Raw genomic sequence first — 12,156 nt, 5'->3', positions numbered from 1 at the left:
AAAAATTGAAATGCTGACTTATACTCCTGCCGCTTCTGCTTTTTAGCTTTGTTCGTCCTCCTTTAATCATCTTCTCTGTTGATGGTTTCCGTGCATCATATATGAAGAAAGGGAACAAGGTCATGCCCAATATTGAAAAACTGAGTGAGTACATCTGTTTTCTTACAATAAACGAAAGACAGTCTCATGCAGTCTGGTTGTTTTCATTGTATATTGAGTAACAAAAGTCAGCATGGGTCTGGCGTGTAGAAGGGCTCTGCCAAATGCAGGGCTTTTCTGACTCAAAACTCTAATAAAGATTACATTTATTTTCCATAAAAGCAAATTGCATTAGTCCCCTTAGGTTTAGATAGTATCATCTGGTGGCTTGAAGGACCCTGGCTAAAGCAGTTTACAGCAAAGAATGAGAAGAGAGCTGCTTTAGGGAATGCAGCCCAGAATTGGTGGCGTTAATTTGGTTTGCCAGCAAATAAATGAATCTTCAGTACGTGATATGTATCATAACGTTGTATAGATTAGTTGAGATGTGCCTGCAAAATTTTGTACTTGAGTCACAAATGTGGAAGACGTGGGTCCTGATTTTGTAGTGTATTGGACACACTGTATGTTTGAGCTTTTTAGTGTAGTATGGTAGCTTGTGTATGTGCTCATCCTTGAAAGGTGTTTTTTTTCCCCTGTGTATTTACTGTCACTTGCATTTGTGTAGCCAACTGGGGAGCTGTGGCCAAAGCCTATTGTGAAACTCCTGCTTCAGTGTATTTGTCATTTAAAATTAGTCTGCAATTTCTCGTGTTCCTTTACCTAACAGCAAGACACTTCCAGTGAATATGAACACTGAAAGTGGGATAACTCGGAAGGGAGTGCATGGAAATGTAGCTAGGTTAGTAGTACTAGCTTCTCTGTTTCAGCTGTTTACTGTGAAGTGCAAAGTAGCATGCGTGGATTTAGCACTGCAGGAAGACTTGCCAGTGGTCATCAGAGGATGTTCATTTAAGTTGGTTAAAGTTTAACCACTTTCTGCAGCATTTTCAGTGAAAGCAATTGACTTCTATTTTTTTCTTTTTTTTCTTTTTTTTCTTTTTTATGTCTCAGAGCTTCACTTTTGTAATGCTTGCATTCCCTGCTGATTTTTCAGGATCTTGTGGAACGCATTCTCCTTACATGAGGCCAGTCTACCCTACAAAAACCTTCCCCAACTTGTACACCCTCGCTACTGTAAGTCCTTGGGAAGGATTTTTTTGGTGATAAAATGTTGCACTTCACTAGAAATGTGGGTTGTGGGAAGCAAGATTTTTTTTTTATTAGGACTCCTTCACAGTCAATCCTTTTCTCCCTTATGTTAAGTATTTTTTTTCAGTATTTTGAAGTTTTGAGATAAAGCATTTCTCTCTAATATGCACAATGTTACAGCTTTCCTGCATTTTCCTATGCCTGTTTTTGCAGTTATTTGTACTGCTGTATAATTATAGGTCATGGTTTTTCTGGGGGGAAAAAAAACAACCACCCAGAATACAACCAGCAGTTTTTCCTTCACTGGAGGAGCTGAAGTCAGTAGGGCTGACTTAGCAACCCACTTAAAATTTACAGCTGCTGAGCGTGTCTGGATGCTGCTTGGGTTCTACGGTAAACGAACCATCACTTCTGTGCTCTGGTGGCACAGCTGGTGGCCAGGCTGTCCCCAGTCTGAGATGCAAACACTGCCATGTGACAGTGCTTCTGAAGCAGAAGCCATTTTTTTTTCCCCTTCTTTTTCTTCCTTCAGCCTCTGCACAAATATTAAGATAAAAGAAGGGGTGGACAAACAAGTAGCTGAGTATGGGAGAGGACAGGAGAGAAAGGGAGATCAGAAACCTCTTAAATTACCTTTACTTCTGGAGAAGTTGAGGTATAAAGCCTCTGAGTTTATATCACTGTCTTGATGTCTTGCTTTTGTTTCTTCTTAGAAATAGCTCTAACAGAGGCACTAGCAAAGATAAACTATTATAAAATGGGAATGCAGATTCTAACTCTTGCTACTGGAAAATGAACTACCATTTCCAGAAAGGGAATTCATAAAGAGGAACTCAAAGTTCAAATCAATCTTCATAATTTTTTTGTTTATTTTTGATGGCCTCAAACTAACTTCTAGTGAGAAAATACTTCAAAGTATCCAGCAGCAGAAGTTTTTGTGCTTTTTTTTTTTTTTTTTAGCACAATTCAGCCATTTCCTGCTGTTTTCACTACTACGGCCAATTTCAAATGTGCTTATCTTGAAGTTAAAACCTTTTTTGGTGTGCTGTTACAAAGACACCCATTTTAAAATAATTCAGTGGTATTTGCAGATAGCTATGGGGACTGCATTAATGTGCATTAGAGTTTTACTAATTAATCTACTTCTGCACAAAGGGACTCTATCCTGAATCACATGGAATCGTTGGCAATTCAATGTATGACCCAGTGTTTGATGCCAGCTTCAGTCTTCGAGGGCGAGAGAAATTCAATCACAGATGGTGGGGAGGTCAACCAGTAAGTTTCAGATTCCCTCCTTCTCTCTCCCTCCTCCTTCCCCTCCCCCTGTGCTGTGGAACATAGCCAATAATAATAATTTAAAAAAATACATCTGTGAACAATTTGTACCTGATCTCCCCATGGCTGGCCCTGTGTCTATCAATGCAATGTAACGTTTTGAGCTGGCTTTTGCTTTTCAGAATAATAAAGCCATTGATTATGGAAAGGTGCTTGTGTTGATAAGTATAAATTAGATGTGGCTAGGAAAAAACCCTCACTTTAGGCAGCAGTTTAACACGAATTACTGTATTTTCGTCACTGTGGCACAGTGTTTCCTTTTCATTACGGGTTTCTCAGGTTTTCGTCCTAGTAATGTTCTTCTGGCAGTTTCAATATTAATGTTCTGTCAGAGTAGCATGGCACAACTTCATAATTATTATTTGTTAGGTCCACAAGTGATTGCTGTTACCTGACGTGCTGCAGAGAGTGTAGAAGTTTGTGAATTAATTTCTGCATAGAACACAGCAGCGATGGCTAAGCGAATCTCTCTCTTGAATAAGCATTACAATTGGTTTTCTCTAGGTCTGAATCCTTATTTTAGGCATGGAAATGGCTTCTTTCGAAGGATTAAAAGGAGGTCCCTTTGCTTCTACTGAACTTTCTCCTATTATCATATGCTTTAGTGACCTGCTTTAATTTGCCACCAAAGATAGTTTTAAATTAAACTAATAAGTTTTACATGCAAGTAGCCAAGGTACATATACTACATTGATTACTTGGGGACCTAGCATGTAAAAACTTCCTGAGCAGTTAAACCAGATAGTGCCATTTTCTACACCAGAAATTGAGGCCATTTTTACAGGAAGCAGTACAAGCCTTCTTACTCCCTGAGGAGCCAGACTGTAATCAGGAAGAATGCTTCTAAATGGGAACCAGTGCTAGATTTCTTCATACATCAGTACAGGTTAGGGGCTGACTTGATGGAAAGGAGCTCTGTGGAGAAGGACCTGGGGTGTCCTGGTGGACAACAAATTGACAATGAGCCAGCAGAGTTCTCCTGCGGCCAAGAGGGTCAGGGGTATCTTGAGAAGAGTGTAGCCAGCAGGACAAGGGAGGTTCTCCTCCCTTTCTTCTCTGCTCTGGTGAGGCCACATCAGAAGTTCTGTGACCAATTCTGGGCTCCCCAGTTTAAGAAAGAGAGGGAACTTCCAGAGAGATACCACAGAGATGATGAGGGGCCTCTCCCATATGAGGAAGGCTAGCAGACCAGTCTCAGTTCAGTCTGAAGAAAAGACTCAGAGGGGATCTTATCAATGCTTACAAATGTATATAAGGTAGTTGTCAAGTGGATGGGGCCAGGCTCTTTTTAGTGGTGCCTAGTGACAGGACAAGGGGCAATGGGCATAAACTGGAATACAGGAAATCCCACACAAGCATGAGGGAAAAAAAAATATTTTGAGGATGATAGAGCACTGGAGCAAGCTGCACAGAGAGGTTGTGAAGTCTTTCTCTGGAGATACTCAAAACCTGCCTGAATGCTTTCCACTGCAACTTAATCTAGGGAACCTGCATTAGCAGGGGGTTGAACTGGATGATCCCTTCCAACCTTTAGGATTCTGTAATGGAGTTGGGTATTGGAAGGGGACTGGGAATACCATAATCTTTGCTGTTTGCTCAAATTGGCGTAATCCTCCAGATCTCTAAGACGTTAGTATCCCAGGAGACAAAAGGAAGTTACTTAGCAAGCATGTGTTATTTGTCCACATGTGGTTTTAGTCCACAAGAAATGCGAGACAAGATCATTTAGAGTGTGACAGGCAGATGTCTGGCTGTAGCTGAGCCAGAATATGAGGTATTTGTGCACTTGTAGAATTTGTCAGCAGTAATGAGGGGCGTAGTTTCTCCCTCACCCAACTATGACCTTGGTTACTTTTTAGCATAGGTTGTGTAGAGTAGAGAAGGTGATGCAGTGCCAGGCTGTTATCCATCTAGATCAGAGCAAAGCAGCAGGATAAAACTAGGAGCAGTGAGAGGGAGACAGCAGGTAGCTTTTTCGTTCATCCTGGCTACAGCAACAGCCACACACTGAATGGCATCTGCAATGTGCTTGCTGCAGTCAAACATCGATCTCATGGACAATATAGTGGGCCAATTGTTTGATAACTTGTTAGGCAGCTGCAAATTAAATTGTGCATCTCAACCAAGTTTATGTAGGAATAACTCAAACTTACTTTGAGGGACTGTACAAACGTCTCTATTTTTAAACTGCAATATTTTAATAGCCTGTGTATATTGCATCAGCTGTCATGTTGAGTGGGGGATATTGGGTAATTCTAACACCCACTCATTAGGAACACCTCTGCTATTACAGAGAATATAAGTCATTCTGGATTGTAAACAAGGGTCATGAAAAATGTCAGCTGAAAAGAGTTCAAGGAAGTTACACAACTGTGGATGACCACACGCTAGAAAAAAATTCTCAGAGGATAAAGGGGAGTGTTGTATACACAAATAAGGATGTTAAAATAGAACAGCAGATCCAAGGAAGTGTTAAAAGAAAAAATACAGGAATCAGATAATAAGCTGGAAATCTCCTTGGAGAATTGGGAACACGTATAGAGGGACTGTAATTCAGTTCCTACATACTTATTACGAGGAGAATCTGTGAGTCTGGCAAATGTGAGTGGCCACACTGACTGGGTTAGAAGAGAAAACATTTCTGCAAGAAATCTACTACCATAAATGATCCCCTCTCTGCACATGGAGGAAATGCATGCTTTGCATGTATTTATTTGCAGAATCAAGGAAGTATTAAAATGAGCTACTAAAACCTAGAGGGCAGAGATTTTGATGGGAGAAAGAGTTCTCTCTCCTGTATGTGGATTGGATATATAGTTCTAATTCATTTCTAATTGAATTTGATCTCTAGTGATTTTCTAATTAATTTTCATTATTTTGCCTAAACATCACATTGATTAAAAACTGCCAAAAAATGGTAGGTTTTCAAAGACAGTAAAATTAAGGGAAGAAGAAAGAAAATCTTGCCTGTACATCACAAAGTGTTATTCAACCGATTCCTTTTAGGTCTTGGTCTCATAGTACGCAGCTTCGGAGAGGTCCTTGGTTAGCACAGAACAGAGAATTATTATCTAAAACTGCCCACCTTCCCCAGGAAGGAAGAAGTTGTTACTGGGGTCCCTAGCTTCACATTATAGCTAAAAACTGCCTTGAAGAGAATGTCACTTAACGTTAATCATTCCTAAAATACTTCCTTGCTCCTGGACAAGTCTATTGTATATAGTTTGTTAAAATGTATGTGGGTTGTTTTTTTGTGGTGTGTTTTTTTGTTTGTTTGTTTGTTAAATAACTTGTTCTGATAGTGAGTACTTTGCTAGGAAGCAGCCAAGCTAACACATGGTATCAGTGGGATTTGACAAATGAGTAGTTTAACGTTTTCATACAACGAATTGTGAGAAATTTATTTTAAGAGCAATAGGAAAAGGGGAAGGAGGGAGCAGGTAGCTTCGGAAGTGCTCAGAGATCCTCTAACTGGTGGTGAGACTTCCTGAAACCTGTTTTTCTGACTTATATAATAAATAAAGGTTATATACTAAGCTTAAAACCACCTTGTTTTTTAAAAGAAAAAAGTGTGTGACAGGAAACAGCTGCATAACCACTCCTTCTTGTATTGCTACAGCGTCTCACAGAAATTGTGAGCATCAGAGCCCCTGTTCTCAGAGGACAAACTAAATTCACTGCTCATTTTTCATGAGACTGAGACTGTTTTCATCCAAGTAACTTCAATCACTGAAGTCAACTGCCTAAATTAAGACCCAGCTGCCTTTGGCTTCTGTTTAGCAGTAGTTTTCCACATGTTGATTTGGCTTACAATACAGGCAATATGTTGCTTTTCTCAGTGATCTTAGAAATAATCCTTTGGCCTCTTTAAGATCAGAAGATGATAGGTATAATACTGTAGTTTTATGAGGGCTGTAGTTAATGAGGACAGAGAGGCCCCTTGAGAAGGCTGTCCAGCTTGTATGTGAGTTTGCCTCTAAAAATGCCTCTTTTCAGAAATATCTTAATTATAACAGCATAAAGGGTGGTTTAGGGCACCTTGTATGACACTTCACTTTCACTTTTAAAATTGTAAGAAAGAGGAAATATGGCTAAAGCAAGGCCTGTGGGAGTCAGGACTCCAACTTTTACCTCACCGTGGCAGGAAAAGTGCAAATGATGCAGGAGGGTAACAAGTAGCATCACTGTGCCAAGTTAATTCTACTTGCCTGCACCACTCTTGTTTATGTTTGTTTGGGAAATAGTGATCATCAATCCTAGACATGGAAGGGATTTCCCATTCATGCATGGCCTCCTCCCAATTGCAGTGGGTGTCTGTGCTACCTCCATTCCTGACATGGATTTCCTTCCCTGGCTGGCAGCTGTGTTTGCTCAGCTCGCAAGAGGCCTGCCCCTGGCCCTGACCTGGTGTGCCACTGCTGATCTTGAATGATGCAGCAGGACACAGGGAGACCTTGAAAATGTATGGACGTTCATTTATTCACAGGTTAAATGTAGTGGGATGCTGCACTGTCTGTGCAGGTTTTCAAAGACAATTCATTTGAGGAACTTTGTAGTATCTGTGCAAACACATGCCTAGCAACTGAAAGAAGGGAGAACTTGGGACTTGTGTGTTGCATAGTGCACTTCCACCTGAAGTTGCTTAGCCTCTCTATATCAGTAAATAAAGGAGAAAAAGAAAGAATAATTGTAGTCTCTCAACAAAGAGGATATACTTAGCTTACAGTAGATGTCTTGTAAACATCTAGTTAACCATGTTTATCATGTCTTGGGATGTTTGCCAGTGTACTTGGGTTGAATCAGTGGTTCTGTAATTTACCAAATCTTTTTATGGTGGAAAATTTAGATATCCTCCAATTCCCAGTATGACACATTATGAACACAATATGAATACAGGCTAGTATTAATTTTAAATATGTATTCCTCTCTTATTTGCTTAAGCAATTAAATCAGAAATATGATCTTTTTATAACTTACAATGCTATAAATTTTTTTCCAATCTGATAACCAGAGGTGCTCATCTGATGTAGAATTTTATACGTATCTGTTTAACTAATATTTGCAGTTAAAGCCAATGTATTTATGAATGGTAAATAAATTATGTAAGTTCACAAATGGAACTGACTTTGCAATGGGTAACATAGTACACTTTATGATAAATGACCTGAACAGATGTGACAGATGTGTATATGATATATTGTATTTACATGCTCAGTACTGGAATATCTAGGATTAAATAACTTAAAGACCGTAACTCTAACCAACAGAGAGAAGGTGAAACAATTTTTATTCCATTCCCGATTTTGACTGTTTCACGCGGACAGTGTTGAGAGGACATAACCTAATTTTTACTTTTGTATTGTACACTGATTGACTGCACAGATTCATGAATGGAAATGAACGGCAAGCATTCGTGCTTGGAAGAAGCATGAATGACTTGCACTCTGTCTTGAAAGTCAGTAAATTTAAGTTAATGACACTGAGAGATGTTCATTGGCAATGGGACTGTAGTAGCAGTTTGCCTTGATTTTCTGCTGGAGTTATATCCTATAGCCAAGGGTAGGAAGTAAATTTGTGCAGGCCCATCATCTGTTCCAGCTGCCAATCTGTTACCTGATTTTAGCTAATCAGTAAAGGATAGGGCTACCAGGGGTGCATCTGGTAGAGAAATAGAGACTGCCATCACTATATTCTGTCACAGCTCCAAAACACACTAGAAGTTAGATTTAAAGTTTGTTCAGTGTAGATGAAAACTCTTTCACCTGGGAGACTGCTGCTGCTTCAGTGAGTACTGTAAGATCGCAGAATCATTAAAGTTGGAAAAGACCTCTGCGATCATCTAGTCCAATCATCAACCCATCCCTGCCATGCCCACCAAACAGTGTCCCTCAATGCCACATCTATAGGTTTCTTGAACACCTGCAAGGACAGTGACTCCACCATCTCCCTGGGCAATCTGTTCCAATACTTGACCATTCTTTCTGAGAGTGAATGTTTCCTAATATCCAACCTGAACCTCTCCTGGTGCAGTTTGAGGTCATTACCTCTCATTTTAAATGATGTCTCTGCAGATGCTTTGTTATGTGTAGTGGCTTTAGGTATGATATTGAATCACACTGGACTTTATTATTTTGCTTTTAAATAAACCAAAGGGTTTTTTGTTTGTTTGTTTAAATCTCCTGTTCAAAAAAGGAGGGATGAATATCTAGTAGTTTTTCTTGTAACCTTGAGTCCAACCAGTCTCTGCCTGGCAAAGTCCTAAGGGAGTCATTTCAAACTTATTTCGCATACGTTGCAGATAGGTATGGACCATTTGACTTGTTGGTCTTAGCTTTTAACAGATCACTGTCTTAGCTGTTTCAAGTGCAGCAGATGCATTTTCTCATTCAAATAGTTATGCCAATGTAAATTGCTGCGCTGGGAGCAGAGGGAGTGCATTTTTTCCCTGTCTGAAGCCAATCCAGGTGCCCTTGCAAGGGACATGCTGTTCTCTTACTGTTAACAGAGGATAGTACAACTAGGGGTGATCCCTGCTAAGAACACCTGGGAGAGATTGTCAGACCCTACAGGATGGTAGAGGAGAAGCCTGAAATAGACATCTACAAGTGATTTCAGCAGTGCTAACAGTCAGGAGAAGCACAGGACATACTCAGCTGCTGTGGGTGGAACTTGGCTTGTTTCATTTAGTTGACAAGATGCAGACTGACCACCTGTATGCGTGCAGTCCAAAGCACTAGAAAGTCAAACAGATGGTAAAATTCTAAAACTGAATTCCCTGGACTTAGTTTACTGGTACCATCCCAAAGTTAACTGCAAAATTATTTCAAGTTTGCAGGAACACAAACGCTTTCAAAGAAAAATAAATCTACTGCAGCTCTGGAGGGACAATGGTTTTCCAAGTACAGCAAGACCAAGGAGCATAACAGCAGTGGAGCTGACACTCGTTATGCTAAATTTATATTTGACCTCTCTTCTCTGCTGTGGTAGGATTCTGCTCTAGGAATAAATCTAAAGTGCAATGGAAAATGTATTTGCTTTCAATGTTGACTCTTTTTCATGTGGGAAGGCTGAGAACCACTAATGAGTATGGAGTAGCTCCTGTCTTAGTTTGACACAGGGTCTGGGTTGGAGTTATATACCCTTTGCTGACATAGATGACACAAACGGGCTTGTGGATATGTCTTTGCATTATAGGCACACCTCTGACTACAGCATACAGCCTCCAGCTTGAAGGCACCTTTCCTTGTCTCTCCTCACCTTCACCCGCATCTTTCTGTCCAGTCAGCCAGTCTTTGTCCGTGAGCATTCCAAAACTGTCTCTCTGTTGTTCAGCAGTGTCCAGATTCCCATGTAAAATCAAACTCATGGACTTTCTCCCTTTCTCCTTCTGTTCTTGTTGCATTCATTTAGTAAACAATCATTTCTATAGTTACCTTGGATATATTCTTCCCTGAAAAAGAGACGATACGTTACCAGAACGTTAGGATGTAATAAAAACAACTGTTTTTTTATAGCTGTGATTTTAAATGAACTGGATTGAGTCCTGTCAGATTTGAAGGAGTAAAAGATGTAAAGATAAGGTAGGAGGTATGTTCATGGCACTAGAAAGGAAAATAGGATCGATTTTTCCATAATTGTGAACATAACAATATCCAAATTTAATTTCCATTAACTACAGCCTCAGTGTGGAAATGATCTTTCATTAGACTGTGTCAAATTAAATTCAGTTAAGACTAATGAATGAATAATTCATGCATGACATTTGAATAATGCATGCCTAGATGACAGTTTATAAGTGCCTGTTAGAGCAAGGTAGAGTGGCCTTGAATGTATTTTGAAGAGCTGATTTAAAGTAAGCCAAAGATTTTTCAATCATTAAGGAAGGGATCTGTGCTTTGGCTTAAATGGTCATGAAATGACTAAATTGTAGAATGCGTAAATAATGACATGGGAAGGCAATTTTCTAGTTTTATGCATAATATTAGCATTTAAGTCATTACCACTTTTGAAATAAGTTTTAAAATAATTTGCTAGATCTTTGCAAAGAAATCCAGTCCCACCAGGCTACAAACTGATTATGGACCTTTCTGATATTTGGTCATTCTGATTCCCCTGCCTTCTATAGGTATTCTGAGAACAAAAATAAAAGAGAAAGAGAGAATGAGGATAAGGATAGAGGTATGATGTGGCTTTCACTGAAGAAAGATCAAACTAACTTGAAAAGTAATAAATAGGGGTGAATATAGTTGCAGTTTACAAAGTAATGAATATTTTGTAGAAGTGGGAAGAGAAAGAATTAATAACGTGTTTTCCCATTATGAGAACCAAACAAAACTACATTCATACACTGTGTGTCTATATTGTAGAACGTGCTGCTCCAAACTATTTTATAGCCAGAAAAACAGATGAGTTTGAAAAATGAATTTGAAAAACTCTGGAAGATTGTTTCTATTATTTCCATCCATCACCACTTTGGGTGAGCTCAAAAAGTTCTTAAACTTCTATGGAGGAAGGTGTTCCTTCACATTTTTTTTTATACCTCTGCTCCCTTTTATTTTTTGGTACTCTTTATCAACTCATTATTTGCTGATGGCTACTGATGATAGAATCAGCAAAGAGGGTTTTTTATGTAGACCCTGATGAGTATTGAGCTGTGTTCTTTCCTACCTGAGTGTCCTTCAAAACTTGAACTTTAAAGAGCTCAGGTGAGGTATGTCTGATTTTTGAAAATTAAATGGGGTGAGATACTTGAGAAATTTCGGTCCATGTATTGTACTGCTTTCTGTTAGAAGTAGCAAAGTTATTTAGGGGTAAAACTACAGAACATCAGCTGATGCACTGCTACAGAATTTGTGTAGGTTTGTCACTCCACATGTTCAAATTAGGGATGGAAGCTGAAGCCTGCAATTTTTATTTCTAAGCTCAAGGTAGAAGAATGTGCCTTGAAAACATTTTCTTTTGATTTCAGAGGGTCATTAAGGATCTGAACACATTCTAATCCTCTTATATTTTCCTCATTAGATTTGGATTACTGCAGCCAAGCAAGGGGTGAAAGCTGGCACATTCTTCTGGTCTGTGTAAGTGTCTCTGTTTTCTGGATATTTGTAACTAATAAATCTGAATTAATTCAGTGCAAATATTTATCAATTGTTTTCCTTGCTGTAAACATTTGGTAGCTGCTCAGTTGGAGACTGTACCTGTAAGCCTCTCATTTCATTTCTCAAATGTTTCTCGTAACTAAAGCTAACTCCACAGTTTGATACAGGTTTATACATTGATATTTAGCAGTTGTTTGAACTAAAGTAGAGTGACTGTGTCAAAAATTACTTTCCTTCATTTGTCTGTGTTGTTTTGCCTCCTCAGTATTGCTGGCAAAGTCTCCTAGACTTCTGAGTGTTTGTGCAAGACTTTTATTTTCCTCACTTCACGTGACATCAACAGCCTAATTCACTCCCTCCTTTTATGATCCAGCCTGGCCTTTGAATAATAATAATCTAGTTCCCATTTATTAAGAGATAGCCTTGAGGACCTTTGCTCTTTATTCTGTTCTTTAATGGTTCTCAATTATTTTCCCTTGTCCCAACTAAGACA

At 39.2% G+C, this 12,156-nt stretch overlaps 1 protein-coding gene across 8 annotated transcripts in view; it reads left to right on the top strand.

The window, feature by feature from the left end:
* Nucleotides 1-12,156, top strand: part of ENPP2 (ectonucleotide pyrophosphatase/phosphodiesterase 2) — a 70,709-nt gene that overhangs the window by 26,429 nt on the left and 32,124 nt on the right. For all 8 annotated transcript variants that reach the window (XM_019614229.1, XM_010709264.3, XM_010709259.3 and 5 more), the window contains exons 6-9: nucleotides 47-144; nucleotides 1,136-1,215; nucleotides 2,386-2,505; nucleotides 11,587-11,642. In XM_019614229.1, coding sequence (XP_019469774.1) covers nucleotides 47-144; nucleotides 1,136-1,215; nucleotides 2,386-2,505; nucleotides 11,587-11,642 — 354 coding nt within the window. The remainder of the gene's footprint in view (nucleotides 1-46; nucleotides 145-1,135; nucleotides 1,216-2,385; nucleotides 2,506-11,586; nucleotides 11,643-12,156) is intronic.

The sequence above is a fragment of the Meleagris gallopavo genome, chromosome 3, assembly GCF_000146605.3.
Source record: "Meleagris gallopavo isolate NT-WF06-2002-E0010 breed Aviagen turkey brand Nicholas breeding stock chromosome 3, Turkey_5.1, whole genome shotgun sequence".
NCBI lineage: Eukaryota > Metazoa > Chordata > Aves > Galliformes > Phasianidae > Meleagris > Meleagris gallopavo.
This window is presented reverse-complemented; position numbering and strand designations above follow the sequence as displayed.